Source organism: Otolemur garnettii, unplaced genomic scaffold (assembly GCF_000181295.1).
Source record: "Otolemur garnettii isolate 467f Iridium unplaced genomic scaffold, OtoGar3 scaffold00151, whole genome shotgun sequence".
NCBI lineage: Eukaryota > Metazoa > Chordata > Mammalia > Primates > Galagidae > Otolemur > Otolemur garnettii.
Window position 1 is genome coordinate 3,880,784 of NW_003852546.1, and position 19,754 is coordinate 3,900,537.

Sequence of the window (19,754 nt, forward strand, 5' to 3'; positions counted from 1 at the left end):
GGCAGGAGGGCTAAGGAAGAATCTTCTTCCACTTGGGGCAAGAAAAGGGAAGGGCTCAAAGGACATTGTTTTGCAATGTTGTGCCAACTCCACCACAGTAAAATACAGTTCCAAGCTGACTCCCAAAGCCCGAGTCCAGGCCTCGGTCTACGGATGGCATTTCTGGACCCACCTTGAGCCAGAAGGAAACCGACTAGCCTGACGGTAAAGGAAGGATTGGTCCTGACAGGATTTACCACCTGCTCACTACAGAGTCCTTGGGCTTTGAATGAATGTCTGAGGTAGCCAGGCAGCAGTCACCATGGGCTTTGGGTGAGACAAGGTTGTCTTCAGGTGTGGCCTGGCATAGTCCTAGCTACAGTGGCCACCAGAGACTGCTCATGTCACTCCTCCCTCAACTCTAATAGCCCAGCATAGAGAGTAAAGAGAGTGACAGATTCTACCTTGGAATCCAGGAAATTCTCTGGTATCTCACCCAAGCCCACCAAGGCAGTACCACCAGGAGTCTGCAAAAGTCACATAGCATTACTGGGCCTGGGCACCCCGGTGCTGATATGGCTGCAGGAAGCAAAGATTTAGATCACAGCACACCCACTCCCTTTGAACATCTGGAAAGCTTGTTCAAGAAGAGCAGATTACTGCACAGATGGAATAAAAACCTAACTGATCAAAGCCCCAACATCAACGAACATCCACAAACATCAAGAACATGGAGGAAAACATGACTTCATCCAATTAAACAAAGTATCAGTGACCAATCCTGGAGTGATGGAGCTATGTGACTTTCAGACAAAGAATTCAAAATAGCTGCTCTTAAGAAGCTCAGTGAATTTTAAGAGAACACAGAGAAGGAATTTTGAAGCCTACCAGAGAAATTTAACAAACAGATTTAAATGATTTTTTAAAAAATCAAGCAGAAATTGGGGATCTGAAAATTCAACTGACAAACTGAAAACTACATCAGAGTATAATTAATCAAGGAGAAGACAGAATTAATGAGTTGAAAACAAACCATTCAAAATACACGGGGGGGGTGGGGAGAGAAAAAGAAATATAAAAGAGTGAAGCATACCTACAAGATCTAGAAAATAACCTCAAAAGGGCATTAAGCTCAGAATTGCTGGCCTTAAAGAAGGGAGAGAGAAAGAGAGATATTGAGAGAGAGATTGAGATAGAAACTTTATTCAAATAAATAATAACAGAGAACTTTCCAAACCTAGGGAAAGATGTTGATGTTCGGGTACAAGAAGGTCATAGAACACCAAGCAGACTTCACCCCCAAAAGGCATTTAATGGTCCAGCTCCCAAAGGTCATGGATAATGAAAAGATCCTAAGGGAAGAAAGAACAAAAATAACATAAAAAGGAGCTCAAATACATCTGGCAGTAGACTTCTCAATAGAAACCTTACAGGCCAGGAGAGAATGGTGCGACGTATTCAAAGTGCTGAAGGAAAAATAGCTTAACCCTAGACTGTTATATTGTGCAGAAATAGCCTTCACATATGAAGGCGCAGCCAAGGATTTAGTCAACACTGGTCCTTTTCTACAAGAAATGCTAAAAGGAATTCTTCAGTCTAGAAGGAAAAGATATTAATGCACAATAAGAAATCATCTGAAGGTATAACACTCACAGGTCATAGGAAGCACACAGATACACAACATTGCTGTCATTACACTGTATAAACCACTAATATCTTGAGTAGGAAGTCTTAAAGACAAACTGATCAATAAAATAACTAGAACAACTTTTTAAGAGATTACCTACCATAAAAATACGTAAATAGAAACAAAATGTCAAAAAAGGGGGGTTGGGAATTTCTTTGCTTGTTTGTTTTTATAAGTAAAGTTATCATCTCTTAAAAATATAATAATTGGTTATAAAAATGTGTCCTTTCTCTTAAAGACACATTTGCCATTCTTTTTCACCAAAGAAAAGAAATAATCTTACCTTCTTACCAAAGAGTGAAGTTTACTGTTTATCGGTCATGTGGAGACTCTTAAATTCATTAGTATTAAGCTAGAATTTTTTTTATAAAGGAAAAAAAAAAGTTGTCAGCTAGTTTCAACACTTCTAGTGTCAGAAATAATTGCCCTTTACGGCAAAATGGCAGCCAGAAGAAAGAGGTGCAGAAATATCAACTTTAATTAAACTCTTTCTTTCAAATACACTTCACAGCTTATATGCAAGAATAATTTATCACCGTGTGAATAAATGCTTAATACTTGGCATGGTGCAAGATGGGCAGGGATCTTGCCACACCATATGTTCTTTCTTTTCTCTTTCTTCTTGAGTTTCTATTGGAGGCAGGGTCAAGTCTGTAGTCTGTGGTTCAATTCATACATTCAAATTTTATGGGTGGCCTGCTTTGAGCTCAGGTGCCAGATGTATAATCATGCATAAGATATACTCAAACCCATGAAGAGAAGACATAATCACTCCCAGTCTAATGAGGGAGACAGTGTGTGAATCCAAAGAAATGGCCCCTCATTTTTTACTCTCACCCTAAGCATGAAGGGTTCTAGTGAAAATTAGGGGCCACCTGTAGAAAACTGGAAGCCACCCATAAAGAGTTTACTCAAGAGCTTTGAGAGTGAGACAGCCTCCAGGGAGAGAACTGATGAGGTCTGATGATAAGTTAGGGGTGGAGTCTCAACAAATCTTGAGGCCAGAAATCTTCCCATTGCTCCATAGTGCCTCATTTTAGGATCTAACCCCTCCTGGCGCCCTCTCTGCGATACTTCCACATAGTCAGTTTTGCTGGCTAGAGGCAGCGTTTGATACATTATTAAAGTGCCCCAATGGTGTGAGGATAAGGCTGTTAAATTGTGACAGTGCTTTTTCAATCTTTCTCTCTCTTCCACATAACCTTTTACATATCCCAAAGTGTCCGTCTGCAACCAATACTAAAGTTTAAACTGCCCATTCCGTGCAAAGAGACTAACATAATACCACCGCAAAGTGTTACTGAGGACAGTGGCTGACACCAGGAGTTAGCCGCACATCCCCAGCCTCCCCAGGTATCACTCTGCCATAGACAAAGGAAAACAAAAGGCTTTGGTTGGCAATGTGAAAGCCCATCAGAAGGGAAGAGATCTGTACCAACGAGTGAAGATTCCACCAGTCCTTTCATTTTCTAAACCTTAAAGGGCTATGGTATCCCAAGTAACTCTTTTTCTTTTTTTATTAAATCATAACCGTCTACATGTATGGGGTACAATGTGGGATGCTTACATCAGAATGATTAACATAACCATCACCTCACTGACTTATTTGTTATGGTCAGACCTTGAATCTCTACTCTTCATAGTCTTGAAATGTACCATTGTATTGTGTTTCCTCAATTCCTCTTTTGGAAAAAGCACCTCATTGCTCTTTTCTGGGCATTTCCACTGGTAAGGCAAGGATGCTTGCTTTGGCTGCATGAGACCTGTAGGTACGGGTTGTGGGGGTCTGCGAAAGAGGAAGAAATCCAGTGCCTGGACACTTTCCCATTCTGTAGTCAGCCTTATGGAAGGGCAACAGTCCTGGTCAGAGTTCACATGAGAGCAGGCAGGCTTAAAGTGACTGATCAACGTGCCCAAGGTCCCCCAGATTGTGAGAGACAGGAGGGATATTCTGATCCAGTTCTACTTGGGCTCCAAGTCCAGGTACCTCCTTCTGTGCCGAGATATATATTCCCTCCTTGCTGCTCCCATCTTCCCTGAGCCACTTTATGCAAACCAGATAGCAGTGAAGTAGGTGGTGGGAGTTATGCCTGCGATACGCAGTAAGCTTTCTAGTTTCATCAGGCCCTGGTGCCGAAACAACATGCCATCCTCTGTATTGATGTGTCATCTTCTAGCACAACTTTCTGCGATTTCTTCATGGTGATGGTGGGGAGTGATGCTAATGTCATCGGGTTCTGGGAGGTGGGACTCCAATTGGGTTCTGGGTGGTGCTCCAGGGGGACAAGATGATTCTCCAGCAAATGAGGGTGGGGTTCAAAGTCAGGAGCAAGCAGGGGAAGCTCCTTAGAGAAGAATAAATTTCCTCTGTGCCCTCAAAAGACTGAGTCCAGTAGGAGTTAAGGACTGATGTCAAGAACCAGAATGCTGGAGAGAAGACAGGAGAGCCCGTGAGTTAGATCCTTATAAGGAGTGGGGAGAGGTGGGAGGCAGTAGGGGCTCATGCTGGTGCTGGTGGAGTGGCTGAGTCACGGATGGGTACTGGCAGGGAGACCTTGGGGCCAGTTGCTGTTTCCTTTTACTTTGCTTCTCCTGGTTAGAAACTGCTTGTAAAACATCCTTTGTGACAGTGCCAGGCTAAAGTAGGATCTTCGGCTTCTTGGATGGATCTCTGGCCAGACAACAGCAAATCTCTCTCCTTGAACTGATGCTATAGCCTTAACTGAGTCACCAAAGAGAACTTGACCCATCATTTCTCCTGCATATGCTTCAGCAGCCACCAGCGACCCATTGGGATGTGCCTGCCTCTCCCTTCTCCAGCAGGGTCTGCTGCCTGCCCTCCTCCCTCATTACAGTGCCACTGAGGTCTTAGAGCACACTGTGATTTTGAGCACCCCTGAGCTGCGGGACACTTGATTCCTTGTTCATGGAATCCCATCTTCCTTCTCATTTCAATAGCCTCACTTTAGGACTGAGCCAAACCATCCATCCTCTCCCTAAACTGTCCACCCCTCTGTCATCCCCACTGTGGCTTACATTTTACTTCTCTTCTCTTCTCTTCTCTTCTCTTCTCTTCTCTTCTCTTCTCTTCTCTTCTCTTCTCTTCTCTTCTCTTCTCTTCTGTTCTTTTCTTGTTGTTGTTGTGTGACAGTCTCACTCTGTACCCTGGGTGGGCTGCCATGGTATGCTAGCTCACAGCAACCTCATACTCTTGGCCTTGAACAATTATTCTCTTGCCTCAGCTTCCTAAGCAGCTGGAACTCCAGGTACCCACTGTGATGTCTACCTAGTTTTTCTATTTTTAGTAGAAATCGGGTTTTACTCTTGATCAAGCTGGTCCAAACTCCTAGCTCAAGCGACCCACCTGCCTCGGCCTCCCAGAGTACTGGGAGTATAGGTGTGAGCCACTGTGTTCCTCTTCTGATCTCCTGTGATGACCTAAGTTTTTCTATGACAAAATGTATCCAAACACATTTTAATCAATTACAGCAATAGATAAATTCAGAGTGCTTTCTATGTACCAGGCATTGTCATAGAGACTTACATCCATTACTCACTTAAACGTTGTGACAATCGTGCCCTGAGTATGTTTCTTACCCTGTTTTGCTTCTTTGAGCAGCTCAAAGAAATCAGTTTGTGTCCCAAAGCTTCTAGCTGTCACATGGTAAAGTTGACACTCAGACCAGAAGCTTTGATGAATAGACTGGGCATGAAGTGGGGCTGGAGCTCACCACTAATCTGCCTCTCTCTCTGCTTGCAGAAGCTGACAGAGGACGTGGGCAGCTCTGACGTGATGAGCTCAGCGAGCAGGGACATTCCGTTCCAAGAGAGGTCTGCGTGACGCGTCTGGGAGGCCACCCTCGGGAAGACCCACACAGGGTCGGTGGAAAGGGTGACAGCCACATTCTCCTGTGCCTACCACGTAACCAAAAATGAAGGAGAACTACTGTTTACAAGCCGTCCTGGTGTGCCTGGGGGTGCTGTGCCACAGCCAGGCCTTGGCCACCGAGCGGCGTGGCCACCTGCGGCCCTCCTTCCATGGGCACCACGAGAAGGGCAAGGAGGGGCAGGTGCTGCAGCGCTCCAAGCGGGGCTGGGTCTGGAACCAGTTCTTCGTGATAGAGGAATACACTGGGCCTGACCCAGTGCTCGTGGGCAGGGTAAGGCTGCTTCCCTTCCATCCTGAGTTCTCTGGCCCTGTCATCGGGATCATAGTGTGTGGACCCACCAAGAAAAAGTTAAAACAGACAACACTAATGATCTGACCATCCAGTAGAAACCCAGAGTCATTGTACATACTTGGTTTCAGATTTCAGTTCATAGGCTCGGCGCCTGTGGCTCAAGTGGCTAAGGTGCCAGCCACATACACCTAAGGTGGCGGGTTCGAATCCAGCCCGGGCTTGCCAAACAATGATGGCTGCAACAACAACAACAAAAATAGCCAGGCATTGTGGCAGGCGCCTGTGGTCCCAGCTACTTGGGAGGCAGAGGCAGGAGACTTGCTTGAGCCCAGGAGTTGGAGGTGGCTGTGAGCTGTGATGCTAGGGCACTCTACCCAGGGGGACAGCTTGAGGCTCTGTCTCAAAAAAAAAAAAAAAAAGATTTAAGGTCATAGACTTACCCATGTTGGGAATCTTTCTTCTGTTTTGTTTCTTTTGTTTTCTTTTCTCTGTTAATGTTGTAACGTAACCCCATTTTTAATGGCGGCTTAATAGCCTATGGACTGGACGCAACCATCACATACTCAGCCATTCTCAGAGTAGAGGTAATTCCCTGACCACACCCTGACCCCCACCTTGTGTACCCCTTCTTTGTGTTCTCATAACCCCCAGACTCTTTAGATCACATCTTTCCTTTTCATATTATACATTACTTATTTATTCATCTGTCTCCCTCACTACAAATTCAAGCTCCTTTGTGTCAAGGATGGTATCATCCGTGTGTCCTGGTGCTAAGCCCAGCTTAGGAGAGAAAGGAGACTTCCTGTCAGGAGGGTGGGTGTGGCTTTATCCCTGTCTCGTAGGGATGGTAACAGTCTGCGACGTTTTCAGGTCCCAGGTTCTGTGCTCTCTGTGTATCTCCTCCAGAAAAGTGCGAGGGGAGAAAAGGAGGCCAGAATATTTTTGAAAAACTCACTGCCCACTATATTTATTAAACATTAATGTGTATATAAATATATAATTAGTATATAATATTTAATATATATTAAAACATGCAGCTACTTTTTTGATGAAGTGACAACTGAAAGGTGATAGGTGCTTAGTTGTGTAAGAACTGAAACCCTACTGTGTGCAGGTGCAGTACTAGGAAATGTGAACTAGGTTAAAATAGCCCCTGACCTCAGAGCTCAGGAGCCAGTGAAAAAGAGAAAATTAAACAAACAAACGAACAATAATGAATAAATTCAAAATAAACCATTGTGAATTTACATGATAATACTTGGGAAGGATGTCCAGAGAAGGTTTCATGGAGAACATGATAATAACTTGTGCCCTGAAAGATCAGCTAGAATTACCCCATAAAAGGGAAACGAGGTAAGACTGGATTTGGAGTACTTCATCCGTGGGCCCCAGCCATGCGTCTCAGGCAAATTCCCACAGTTATCTCCATTGTTTTTTAGCACAAGTACTCTCAGTACTTATATAATTGGCATACTTGGAGGAGGTTCCTCTTAGAGTCTCAATAATGTTCAGGGCGGAGAAAGCTTTTTTTTTTTTTTTTTTTTGAGACAAAGTCTCACTCCATCACCCTGGGTAGACAACTAGGCCATCATAGTTCACAGCAACCTCAAATGCTTAAGCTCAAGAGATCCTCTTGACTCAGCCTCCCAAGTCATTGGGACTATAGACACCTGCCACAATGCCCAGCTGACAGGGTCTCGCTCTTGCTCAGTCTAGTCTTGGACTCCTGAGCTCAAACAGTCCACCCACCTCAGTCTCCCAAAGCTGGGAAAGCTTCTTGAAAGATGCACCAAAGGAATGTCACTCATTTGTACCCAAGCAGAAGGGTATGGAAGTTGACGTGGGAAATGGAAACACAGGGAAGTAACCGGCGTATGGACTCCTCTGTTAGAGGGGATGGGCTGTGTGACTAGAGAGGAGAAGAGACCTCAGCCGTGCAGGGGCTGTGGAGCCTGCAGGGCATAGAGATCTGTGCATGACCAGGAAGAGAACTTTCTGCCTTAAGGCCTTCTCGATGGGGAGCAGTGTGTGTGTGCACAGTATGCTGGGAGGAGGGTTCAGGAGACACAGGACCTGGGGGAACATCTCAGCATCTATGTGGAGCATGAGATTGTCCTGTGAGAAAGGAGGGGAAAAGGAGACATCTAGCATCATTCATACTGTGTGGTCTTCAAAAGCTACGCAAGCGAGGATGTACCTGATGTCAGCTGGGATGGGGGACAAAGAAAGGAAAGGTTGGGTCCTGTGGATCTTCCTTTAACAAGCTGCGTTGTGTGCGTACCGTGGAGTACTATTCAGCCATTAGAAAGGTGGAGACTTTACATCTCCTGTATTAACCTGGTTTGAGTTGGAAGACATTCTTCTTAGGAAAGCATCACAAGAATGGAGAAACAAGGATCCAAAGGACTCAATTCTGACATGAAGGCTGTAAATGATCTCACACGAGGAGGGACAGGAAAATGAGGGAGTGGGAAGAAGGGGGATTCACCGCGTATGACACACCTCTTGGGGGGTGGTACACAGTTGTAAGAGGGGCTTTACCTAACAAATGCAATCAGCATGAACTAATTCTTTGTACCCTCAATGAATCCCAAACAATAAAAAAAATAGATAAAATAGCCAGGAGTGGTGGCCCACACCTGTCGTCTTAGCAATCTGGGAGGGTGAGATGAGTGGATTGCCTGAGCTTACAGGTTCCAGATCAGCCTGAGCCAGAGCAAGACCTCATCTCTAAAAATAGCTGGGCATTGTGGCAGGCACCTGTAGTCCCAGCTACTCAGGAGGCTGAGGCAAGAGAATAGCTTGAGCCCAGGCATTTGAGGTTGCTGTGAGCTATTACGCCGCAATGTTCCCTTGTCCCTCCTCCCTTCTTCCCACACCCTCATCCCCCTCTCCCCCACCTTGTATGAGATCATCTACTGCCTTCATGTTAGAATTCAGTACAATTTTTAAGACTCTGTCTCAAAAAATAAATAAATAAATAAATAATAAATAAGATGTTCTGGAGTGGTTCTCCACAAATAGAGGAATAGAGAAGACAGCTTGTTCCTTAACAACTTTGGATCAGGTGGCATTCAACGTTGAGTGCTTTACGATGCCCTAAAAAAATTAAATTTTGTAAACTATGAACTTTCGGATTTCTTGTAGGAAATAAACTCTGTGTCACGCTGTGCTGTGCAGAGGAGGAAGCCATCAGTCTTTCGAGTTAGGAATTGGCTTTGTTTGCCAAGGAAGCTGGACAGCTTGATACTGCTTTAGCAGTATCATTTCAGAAACTCTGTGCGTGTGTGTGATCTGATACATATCCTTGTCTGTTGTGTAGATCATCTTTGTTAGAGAGGGAAAACAAGGGAATTAGTATTCAACTTTCAAACCCAAAAACAAAGTAGAAAAAATAATAATATGTTTTGCAAAAATTTTGGTTATTTAGCCGATGGTGAAATGTATCTGTTTAATTTCCCTAAACTTGCGAAATTAATATGTAATTAATGAAAGTCTCCAGAAACTTTAGTGTCTAGGCATTCCTGTTAAAGTAAGCATTGCATGTCTTTATTTGGTCCTCCTTGACAAATCTGAGCTGCTAACTTTTGCCAGGTCTGAACCTAGGAGAAGGGAGAAACACACACAAGCCTCCCAGGGGATGGGGTGTGGCAGGGACCTTGCCCCCATTGAAATTTGTATGCAGATTGGGGCAATTCTGTTCATCCATTGTAGACCATCAAAGAGCTTCATATTTCACTCAAATAAGTGAAATATGCCTCATTCATAAGAAATGTGTTAGCCACAATTTCAGGATAACACAAGCTGGTTATGAATAACAAATTCTGAAGAAAAATATGCTCCCTCCCCCCCCCCAAAAAAGAACTGCAGACCAAAACCAAAATAGTCTTTGTAATTTGTACTCACCGGTCTCCCTTAAGCTGAAATACCACGTGTTTCACCGAAGCATTGCAGATCAATTAGACATCTTTTGGGAAATTGATACAGTATACAATTTTAAAAAGCATTGTATTCAGTCTTGCCTTGGGACATGGGGTAAACTCTCTAGGCTTCACCTTCATAGTAATAATTTAAATTAAACTAGCAATATTATTAAAATGCCATCAGTGATAAATATTAATAATATTATTGATAGAAAATTACATGAATAATAATTATTATTGCTATTCTCTTAAAGGCCATTTGAATAAAGCTCTTTATAATTTACAGTGCATTTTCATGCGTAGTGAATAGGACCAAGGGCTTTTTCTTCTCGTGGCTACTCTTGAAGCCTGTGAGGACAATGAAAATAATGCTTACCATTTCCCAGAAGGGATGTAGTGAGGACCGGGGAGCTCAGATTAAGAAGCCAACTCCAGAAACTGAGGTTGAGCAACAGGGAGGGTGAGGAGTCTATTGCTACAGGAAAATTAGGTGCGGTCTTTAAGGGATTTGATATTAGGAAACACAGCAATCCCAGGGCTGAAAAGCAGAGATCACTAGTGAAGAGACCCAGATGATTTCTTGGGCCTGACACATGTGTATTATTTAAGTGAGTATCATCTTATCTTCAGGCTTTGCCAAAGAAGTGAAAAACTCAGGGATATTAAAGGCTCTTTATAGGGTCTGAGGAATTGCATATACATCAATCCATCCCACCCACTCCATCCTTTATTGTTTAGAAGGGGCATTTCTCCCAGACAGACCGCATCCTCAGATTCTCTCGCCCTGCGTGCCACACACCAGGTCTTCAGGGAAGGTCTGACCAGTTGAATTATTTGCCGAAAAAAAAAAAAGTGTAGAAACAACCTAAGTGTCCCCTGGAAAGAACTACTAAAAAAAAATGATACTAGCATCCGTTACTAGGTGGGGAGGATCTGTCAGGGCAGATGTGATGGCCACCTGATGCGTTGTTGTAGGAAAATGGCCTGGTGACGAATGATGTGTGCTCGTTGGCACTGTGTAAAATACAGTGGGGCGTGTGTGTATCTGTATAGATATCCTGGCATATACACAGGAGAGAATATCAGACTTAGAGGATTCAGAGAAATGGGTAATGAGGATGGCCTGAGCAGAGAAAATGAACGAGTAGCTGTCAGAGTTGAGAGGGAAACTTCCTTATTGCATAAGCGCTTATTTACATTTTAAAAATGTGCATAAATTTCTATCAAACTAAAAACAGATAGATGTGCATATATTTTATATGTATGTGTGCACAGGAGGAGAGGCGGAGGGAGAGCATAAATCTGATAATTAAAAATATATGTATATATGTTTTTGAAGTCTGGTTTCACTGTTCCCCAGATGTGTGACCTTGGCCAAGGCGATGACCTTCTCTCGGGTTGTAATTCTTCATTGTAAAATGTGGGTGAGCAGATCTCCCGCTCATGCTGCGTGTGCGTGTGAAGGTGTTGCTGTAGCCAGCTGATAGGAGGCTCTCTGCCCCCACTGCATCCCTCACGGAATTACAAGTCTCCATTTCTCTTTTCCCAGCTTCATTCGGATATTGACTCTGGTGATGGGAACATTAAATACATTCTCTCAGGTGAAGGAGCTGGAACCATTTTTGTGATTGATGACAAATCAGGGAATATTCATGCCACCAAGACGCTGGATAGAGAGGAAAGGGCCCAGTACACGCTGATGGCTCAGGCGGTGGACAGGGACACCAATCGGCCCCTGGAGCCGCCGTCAGAATTCATCGTCAAGGTCCAGGACATTAATGACAACCCTCCAGAGTTCCTGCACGAGACCTACCATGCCAACGTGCCCGAGAGGTCCAACGTGGGTGCGTACAGGGAGAATGGCTCTACTTCCGGGTCTGGTGTTCATGCCATGGGTGGGCTGATGTCCTTTTGCCCATTCTCCTAAATCAGGATGTTGAACTTAAATTTTAATCTTCTATGGAAAATTAAAAAAAAATTCATTTGTGTAGCTAAAGTTCAAGTATTCAAAATGGACTTAAGGTTTTTAAATCTAAGTTTATAAAGTATGAGAGAGATTAAAAGAACATGATTTAATCTGGGTAATTCTGGCCTTTATCCTTATCAGCAGCGTAAATTGGGGTCAGTTACATCCACTCTCCTAGCCTTGGTTTTCTCATCTGCAAAATGGGAATGACAGTATTGGGTCTTGTAAGATCAGAGATAATAGTTGTCCAGACACCAGGGCACAGTGATGTCCCATTAGTAATAACAATGGTAATATTTGTTGCATATGTGCATCATGATAATTGATGACTTGTATGCACTATTTTATTTGATTTTGCAATGATTAATCTTTGCAGTGCAGTAATTTCAATGTTTCATATTTTGCAGATGGGAAACTAAAGCCAGAAACAGGTTTACTGATTTAGGCAGGGCCATCTGAACTAGTAAGTGAATACAGAATACACAATCACAACATCGTGTCACTATCTATTAACTCAGAAGTAGGTATATCTTTTTGACATACTTAAAGACACATTGCATTGCTAAAAGATAATCTTCTGAAGGATGTCTTCAACTAAAACTAACCACCTTCTTCTGGCAATAGTTCTCTTTTGGCTTTATAGAATGCACACAGGGGTGGTCTTTTGAGATAAATTCCTCATATTAAGGAAGTTTCATCTTTCAGATGGCATGCAGAACTGTTCTGACCAGGGAGTGAGTCTGGTTAGAAGAAATTTAGAGCTCAAATGAATTGAAAGTTCATCAGGGACAGATGACCTATTTTTACAGATGAAAAAAGCAAGTCCCATGTATGGGAACCAACCTACTCCAGAAAATTAGATGTGACCCTAGAACTCTAAGACCCTTCCCATGTGCTCATGTAGGGCCTTTTATGCCAGAGAATAGCATGCTGCTCCACCTCCAGCCAAAGTCAAGTTCTTTTCATGCTTTATGAGAGCCAGACTGAGGCTTTCCCACCTTCATCTCCCCCCTTTCTCCTGTTCATTCCTGTAGTCTCTGGGTATTCACATGTGGATTCCAGTGAGAAATAGCAGATATCAAATAAATCCTCGTATAAGAGACAGCAGTGTCAGGAACTGAGGGGAGGGGGGGAGAGGGTGGAAAGCCAAGACATCAGAAAGAATAATCCAGGGAATATTCATTGCTCTCACCTTTGGGAGCTCGTGGATGTTTGGGGATAACTCCCACACCTTCTGTGCTGGGATGTGAAAGGATAGTCTTTATGCCAGTCAGTTCTGCGACTCATGACCAGCCTCAGAAACCCAGATGACTTCTTACTCCTTTCTAAATTTCCATTTTTTCATTGATTAAAAATAAGGATAATGTAAACTATGACGAGGGTCAAATCAAATAGGCATGAGATGCACAGAGTTGAAAAGCACTTTTAGCAGAGTGCTGTAAGTAGGTTAAGCATGAAAACTTAATAATTTCCCAGCCATCCCATGATGGTATTTTCCTTATAAATCTCTGTTGTTTAGAATAGTGCCTGACAGGAGAGAAAAGCTCAATGAAGGCGATTTCTATGAAATTATGAATGGTAGAAGAGTAACTAGGAAAAAAAGTGAGATTCACTTTTATATCCCTTGGAAATCATTTAGGGTGCTGGACCTTAAGAAGTGGTCAGGGGCTCTATAAGCTGGCTCCTGTGCTCCCATGGAGAGCCTTGTCCCTAGCCTGGAAATGTCACAGGAAGAACTTGGAGTTTTTGTTGCTTGCTGGATCAGCATTGGACTCTTGATTCCAGCAATAAGTAACTTTGTGAAGTAGATTGGCAGAACTTCATACCTCTCACGCTCAGTTTCTCACAAGTGCAGTGGACATAGAAATAGATGGCCAGCAGAAGGATGCTGGCATACTACACGGCCCCAGTGTCTGGCACAGAAAAATTCTCTAAATACCCATTTCTTCTTTCACCTCCTTGCTCCCCTCTCTGAAGCCCAACATGAGATGCCCTGGATACTTACTACAGAAGTAGGAAAAACCAAACCCCAACTTTCTTCGATTCCCTGTTTTCCCTTCATTCTGATTCATGAATGGTCCCCTTCCATGTCACTGTAACTCTACTGATGGTTTCTGTGGCGTGCCTATCAGTCCTGTTAGAGGTGGGAAGATGCAATTTTCATGCCAGTAGGGAACAACATTCTGCACAATATTTATAGCCATAAATTAATTAAAATGTAGTATTACCAGCAATTTTATTATGTGCAAAGCAACAATAAAATGATGTATTTATTGCTGTGTTACAGATGGAAGATTGCACTCTGTCTTTTCTGGAAAAGCAATTTATCATTCATTAGCCTTTATTATACTCTTTGGGAAGATTTTTATTTAATTATTTGATACACTGAACATTTCAATTACCTGGATTTAAAAATGTTTTTGCAAGAATGTTTATGTTTTTAACTACCAAGCATAGCTGTATGTACTCCCAATATAGAAAGTCCAAGTGTAAACTATGGGAATTAGAAAGGAAAGAAGGAAGGAAAATTGCTGGCATCTCAACTCCGGGGAAGTGAGAGGAGCATGTTGAAGAATTGTGGGGCCACCTTCGGGACATAATTTTAGTAGGACACCTTGAAAACAAGAATATGATTTGAAAAGCTGAGGGGGTATTGCTCATTAATTTATTCCATTCTTAAGGAACGTCAGTAATCCAGGTGACAGCTTCAGATGCAGACGACCCCACCTATGGCAATAGCGCCAAGCTGGTGTACAGCATCCTGGAAGGACAGCCCTACTTCTCTGTGGAGGCACAGACAGGTACTGTGGAATGTCCCTGTTACTTGTGACACAGTGTGCGTAACAAGTCCAAGCCTGCTCTCCAATCTCCTTTGATTCTCCATTTCCTACACTGTAAAAGGGGATAAAGAGGGCTGCCGTACAGGGTTAGCCTGGGGATGAGACACCGGACATGGTGCCTGCCTATAGTCAGTAGTCCATGAAACGCTGATTATTGTTTTTCCCAGATTTAACAACATCCAATAGCAGATATAACCTTAAAATTCGACTTTAATGTCAGGAGGGTCTTGGACTGTGGATCCAAATTAAGAGGCCATAGAACTTAGGTCCTGATGTTGAAAGGGGCATGCTTGAATAGCCACTGTGCAAGTGAGGTGTCGGGGTAGTGTGGATATTCAAGTGAGGCAGCCCATCTCTAGGCTCCTCTGCAGTGCTGATAGATCTCCAGAGCAGAGGGAAATCTGGAAAGGGTGGTGCAGATGTCTTAGAGAAAATAAAGAGCAAACCAAAAGGGCCAGGCATGGTGGGTGGCTCACACTTGTAATCCAGCGCTCTGGGAGGCTGAGGCGGGTGGATCTCTTAAGCTCAAGAGGTTGAGACCAGCCTGAGCCAGAGTGAGACACCATCTCAACCAGAAATAGAAAAACTAGCCAGGCCTACTGGTGGGTGTCCATAGTCCCTCAGCTACTTCGTAGGCTAAGGCAAGAGGATCTCTTGAGCCCAAGAACTTGAAGTTGTTGTGAGCTATGATGCCGTGGCACTCTACCCAGGCAACAAAGTGAGACTCTGTCTCAAAAAGAAAAGAAAAAAAAAATGCGAATAAATACAGTACAGTACAAAACCCAAACCAAAACTTGTCACTTATTTTATATCAAGTCTCAATGAGAATAAACACTAAAATCATGTGAAACTACCAGTTCATAATACTATCCCACTTACCCTTTCTTTTTCCACAAGTATTTCCCATATTTTTGAATGATGTCCACAAAATCATGTCCATTTATTGTTAGAGTTAGAATCTGTCATATACATGTCTGTGTGTGTATTTGTACACATAGTCTATCCATCATGTGTTACGCTTGTTTACTTACGTATTACAACCTGCGCTAACCTAAGGATTCATGTGTGCATAGCCACCTTGCTTCAGAACACAAATGTATGGAGTTATTTGCCATGACTTCCTCACAGTCATTTGTCATTAGTCTTTTCAGCTTACCCCAGGATAAACGTGGAATTTCATCTGGAAGTCTGAGATGTTGAAAATTCTCAGGGACTCAGAGTTAGGAAACACCAGTATGAACCTCCCAAATCATTTAACAGATAAGGAAAATGAGTTTGTGGGTGTTGCTCAGAAATATACAAATGTTATGGAAGAAGAAACCAATCAAAACTAAGGCTTCCACAGGGCTTTCTTTATATTTCTTGTATAAATGCTGCAGAGAGAAAAGCTTCTAAATTCCCTAAAGATCTGAGTGATCATAGAAATCATGCACTAAGGCTGGGCATGGTGGCTCATGCCTGTAATCCCAGCACTTGGGAGGCCGAGGCAGGTGAATTGCCCTGAGCTCACAGGTTCAAGACCAACCTGAGCAAGAGTGAAAAAAAAAGAGAAACCATGTACCAGTGTGCAGGGATCCTGTAGATTCCAATAATTAATTCGCATTGTTTTTAGTAATCATAGATAGTAAGACATTGTGTAACAGTCATAAATATTTTTAACCAATTTGGTTTATTCATTTAAAAATTAATATTAACATTTTAGTGTATTGTATGAAATAGATGCCTTCTACTTTAAACTTAATATAAACCACAGAAATGTTTCGAAGAGCCGCAAGCAGGAATGGACTCAGGAAAGATTCTGCTGGTTCAGTCATTCATCCATACAATGGCCACTCAGATATTTCAGTCTTTAGGATCTTTACTCCTGAGAAGAATGAGGTTCTTACTCGATGTACAATAAAACATATAAAGCAAATAAAAAATGGATGCTGTAATTTTTTTTTATTTGCTTGAAAAGACATAATCATGGCTGGGCAAGGTAGCTCATGCATATAATCCTAGCACTCTGGGAGGCCAAGGCAGGTGGATGGATAGCTTGAGCTCACAGGTTCAACATCAGCCTGAGCAAAAAAGCAAGACTCCATCTCTACTAAAAATAGAAAAACTGAGGCAAGAGGATTTATTGAGCCCAAGAGTTAGAGGTTGCTGCGATCTATGATGCCATGGCACTCTACCCAGGGTGACAACTTGAGACTGTCTAAAAAAAGAAAGAAAGAGAGAGAGAGAAAGAACAGACATAATAATAATGGCTTCCCTTGGTTATAATTATTGTGTTGAAGTGACTCCTCTTGAGAGCATGGGTTATTTTATTCACCTTTGCTGTCATGTTATTACGAATGAACGCCTGTGACGTGTTGTGCTCACCTGTGCAGGTATCATCAGAACAGCCCTGCCCAACATGGACAGGGAGGCCAAGGAGGAGTACCACGTGGTGATCCAGGCCAAGGACATGGGGGGACACATGGGCGGACTCTCAGGAACGACCAAAGTGACCATCACACTGACTGATGTCAATGACAACCCACCAAAGTTTCCGCAGAGTAAGTAGGTGGGCTTGGCTTTCGCTTTTCAGTGGTAACAGACAGCTGTTTGTCTCCTCGACTCCATCCCTGTGTTACTCAGCTTCCAGAAAGAAAAGACTTGAAAACGAGGGACAATTTGTATCGTTCTTACAAAAAAGAAAAAAGAAGGACAAGATAAAAACAACAATAATAAAAGTTAGGAAAGCAGAGGTTATGAGAGAAGAAGATAGAAAAAGTTCTGTGACCCTGGAGATAGAAAATCTAGTTTATGAGGTATTTCACTGGGGACTAGTATAATGCTCTAGCACTTAATTAACCTTTCTTTATCTCAGTATCGTCTTTTCTAACCTGGATAGAACACTGACTGAGTCAGTTGTCAATTGCTGTGTTAACAAACTTGCTAGCAACCTAAATGGTTTAACACAATAATTTACTTGTGTCATGAATCTGCAATTTGGGCCATTCCTAGAGGAGACAGCTTGTCTCTGTTCCCCATAGCATCCACTGGGGACAGCTCCCCTCGGGCTGGAGGATCCACTTCCAAAATCCTTTACTCACAAGGCTACTGGGTCATTGACTGCTGGCTGTCTCCATGTGGGCCTCTCCATGGTTGGGTTCTGAAAGTGTGACCTCCAAGGATTCCAGGCAGAAACGGCATTGCCTTTTGTGAACTAGCTTCAAAAGTCACATGGGATCATTTCCACTAGTCATGAAGCTATGCCCAAATTTACATTTAGCCCGTTTAGATCCCACCTTTCAATGGAAGGACTATCAAAATCATGTTAAAGGAAGAGTGCATGGGTTGGGCGAAATTGTTGTGGCCATTTTGGGCTGCAGCCATCTTCTACAGTACCTAATTATAAGATGGCCCATAGGACAAAACGAGCTAACATAAAACCTTATTATTTCAACTGGCATAAGCTGTCAACAAATGCTAGCCATTGTTATCTAGGGGATTATGGCTGTTCAATAAAATTTATAGAATTGCTGAGGGAATTAAAAGAAAAATGATTTTGAAAAGCTGTTATGAATAATCATCATTACAATAACAGCCATCATTTAATGAATAGTCATTGTTATTGTAAATCTCTACAAGAGCCTACATTTTACAGTTAAAACTGGCTTCCATGAAAAGTTCAGTAATTTGCCTAGGAAATGTGGCAGTCATAATTGGAACACAAATCTGTTTATGTACCTTATTTTGCCTCATATAAGGCACATTACTTTTGTTCAAATTTTTCAAATAAAAATAAGGATGCACATTATATGTGGGTAGCATGGCTCAGAAGCGGGGGATCCCCATGGGTTTTGCAGGTCACACACCCTCCTACTTGGGCCCACTGGGCACATGGGGTTCCAAACTGTGAGGGTCTGAGATCTGCTGTCATCAAAGCTGGTGAGGCCTGAGGCCTGGCTATTTGGAAAGGACTAGTAGCCCTGTGCAGGCTCCGGGGACCCGCCTGGCTGCCCATGAGCCTAGCAGTGTCAGAAGTTGTTCTGTTCATATGTGTGGCCATTTGGGCTGGAGCCCCTGATGTGGTGGGGAGGGAAGGGCTACCGGGAGAGAGGGAAGGGGCAGTGTTCACAGAAAGAGCCACTGCAGCGGAGAGGGCAATCTGCACACTTACCAGGGAAGCATTAACCTTCCCCAGAGGGGCCTTTCCTGGCCAAGGGCCAGCCACTTCTCAGGGGGCTTTTTACTGAAAGTTTGAGCCCAAAATGTGAGTGTTCATCGTACACAGAAACACATTACTCATTGCAAAATACAGTATCACAGGGGTATACAAGGGGACAGTATGATTGTCAGGCAGCTGATGCTTCTCGTACATGGAATGTTCATCACAAAAGTGTCTTTTTCATTAGAGCCTGTGAGTCTATTTTTTTTCTGCAAATGAGTGAACAAGGAAAGGCAACTAAATATGGCCCCAGGAAGGCACTGTGGTTATGTAAAGGAATCCAAAAACCACAGTCAGCACAAGGGCAGGACTGCTTTGCCTGGGCAGGCACGAGCTCAGCACCCTCAATCCGCTCACGGCTCATCTAACATCCCGAGTGCCACGTGCTCCGCTGTCCCTGCTGTAGGATTGCCTGGTGTGCGGTAGGAAGAAGGTCAGGCAGAATTATTAACAGGCATGCCTCCGTGCCCTGCTTATACACAACCCCACAGTCAAGTTACGCCCTTACCATACCAGTGGCACCAGCTTCACAGCCACGAGCCTAAATGAGGTTTAGAGAAAATCGGCCCAGGACAAGCTTTTCAAACCTCTATAGAAATGGTTGACTACTTACAGAGAGAGGTCCCACTTCTCCCTTGTTCTTTATCATGGAAGGCATGCTGAGACTAAATGGAATAGTAATCTGAAATGAAAGCTGCAGAGTCTTGTAATTGAGTTGCATGTAGGCAGAGAACTGGAACTGACAGAAGCTAGGCCAGGGGAAACCAAAACACACAGAGGGTAAGGAACCTGCCCAAGACCCCGAGCTTGGGAGTGAGAGCAGGGCTTCCCGCCTCGGCTTCCCGCCCTATGTTTTGTCTCACGCCAAGTATTTTTCAGATGTGAAAAGCAAGTAAGATAATGTCAAATCTTACTTCTTTCCTGAAAACCTCAGTGGCTTCCCTGAATTTAAGCAAAACTGAGCATCTTTCCCCTGCCCG

At 43.3% G+C, this 19,754-nt stretch overlaps 1 protein-coding gene across 3 annotated transcripts in view; it reads left to right on the plus strand.

Annotated features, from left to right (window-relative positions):
- CDH11 (cadherin 11) overlaps positions 1 to 19,754 on the plus strand; it is a 160,961-nt gene that overhangs the window by 99,617 nt on the left and 41,590 nt on the right. Inside the window, exons 3-6 of one of the 3 annotated variants that reach the window (XM_003799425.3) lie at positions 5,427 to 5,826; positions 11,320 to 11,614; positions 14,418 to 14,537; positions 16,949 to 17,116. In XM_003799425.3, coding sequence (XP_003799473.1) covers positions 5,599 to 5,826; positions 11,320 to 11,614; positions 14,418 to 14,537; positions 16,949 to 17,116 — 811 coding nt within the window. In that variant the 5' untranslated portion in view covers positions 5,427 to 5,598. Of the gene's footprint in view, positions 1 to 5,426; positions 5,827 to 11,319; positions 11,615 to 14,417; positions 14,538 to 16,948; positions 17,117 to 19,754 lie in introns of those variants that run through there. The other 2 variants (XM_023518910.1, XM_023518911.1) reach the window with 2 other exon arrangements.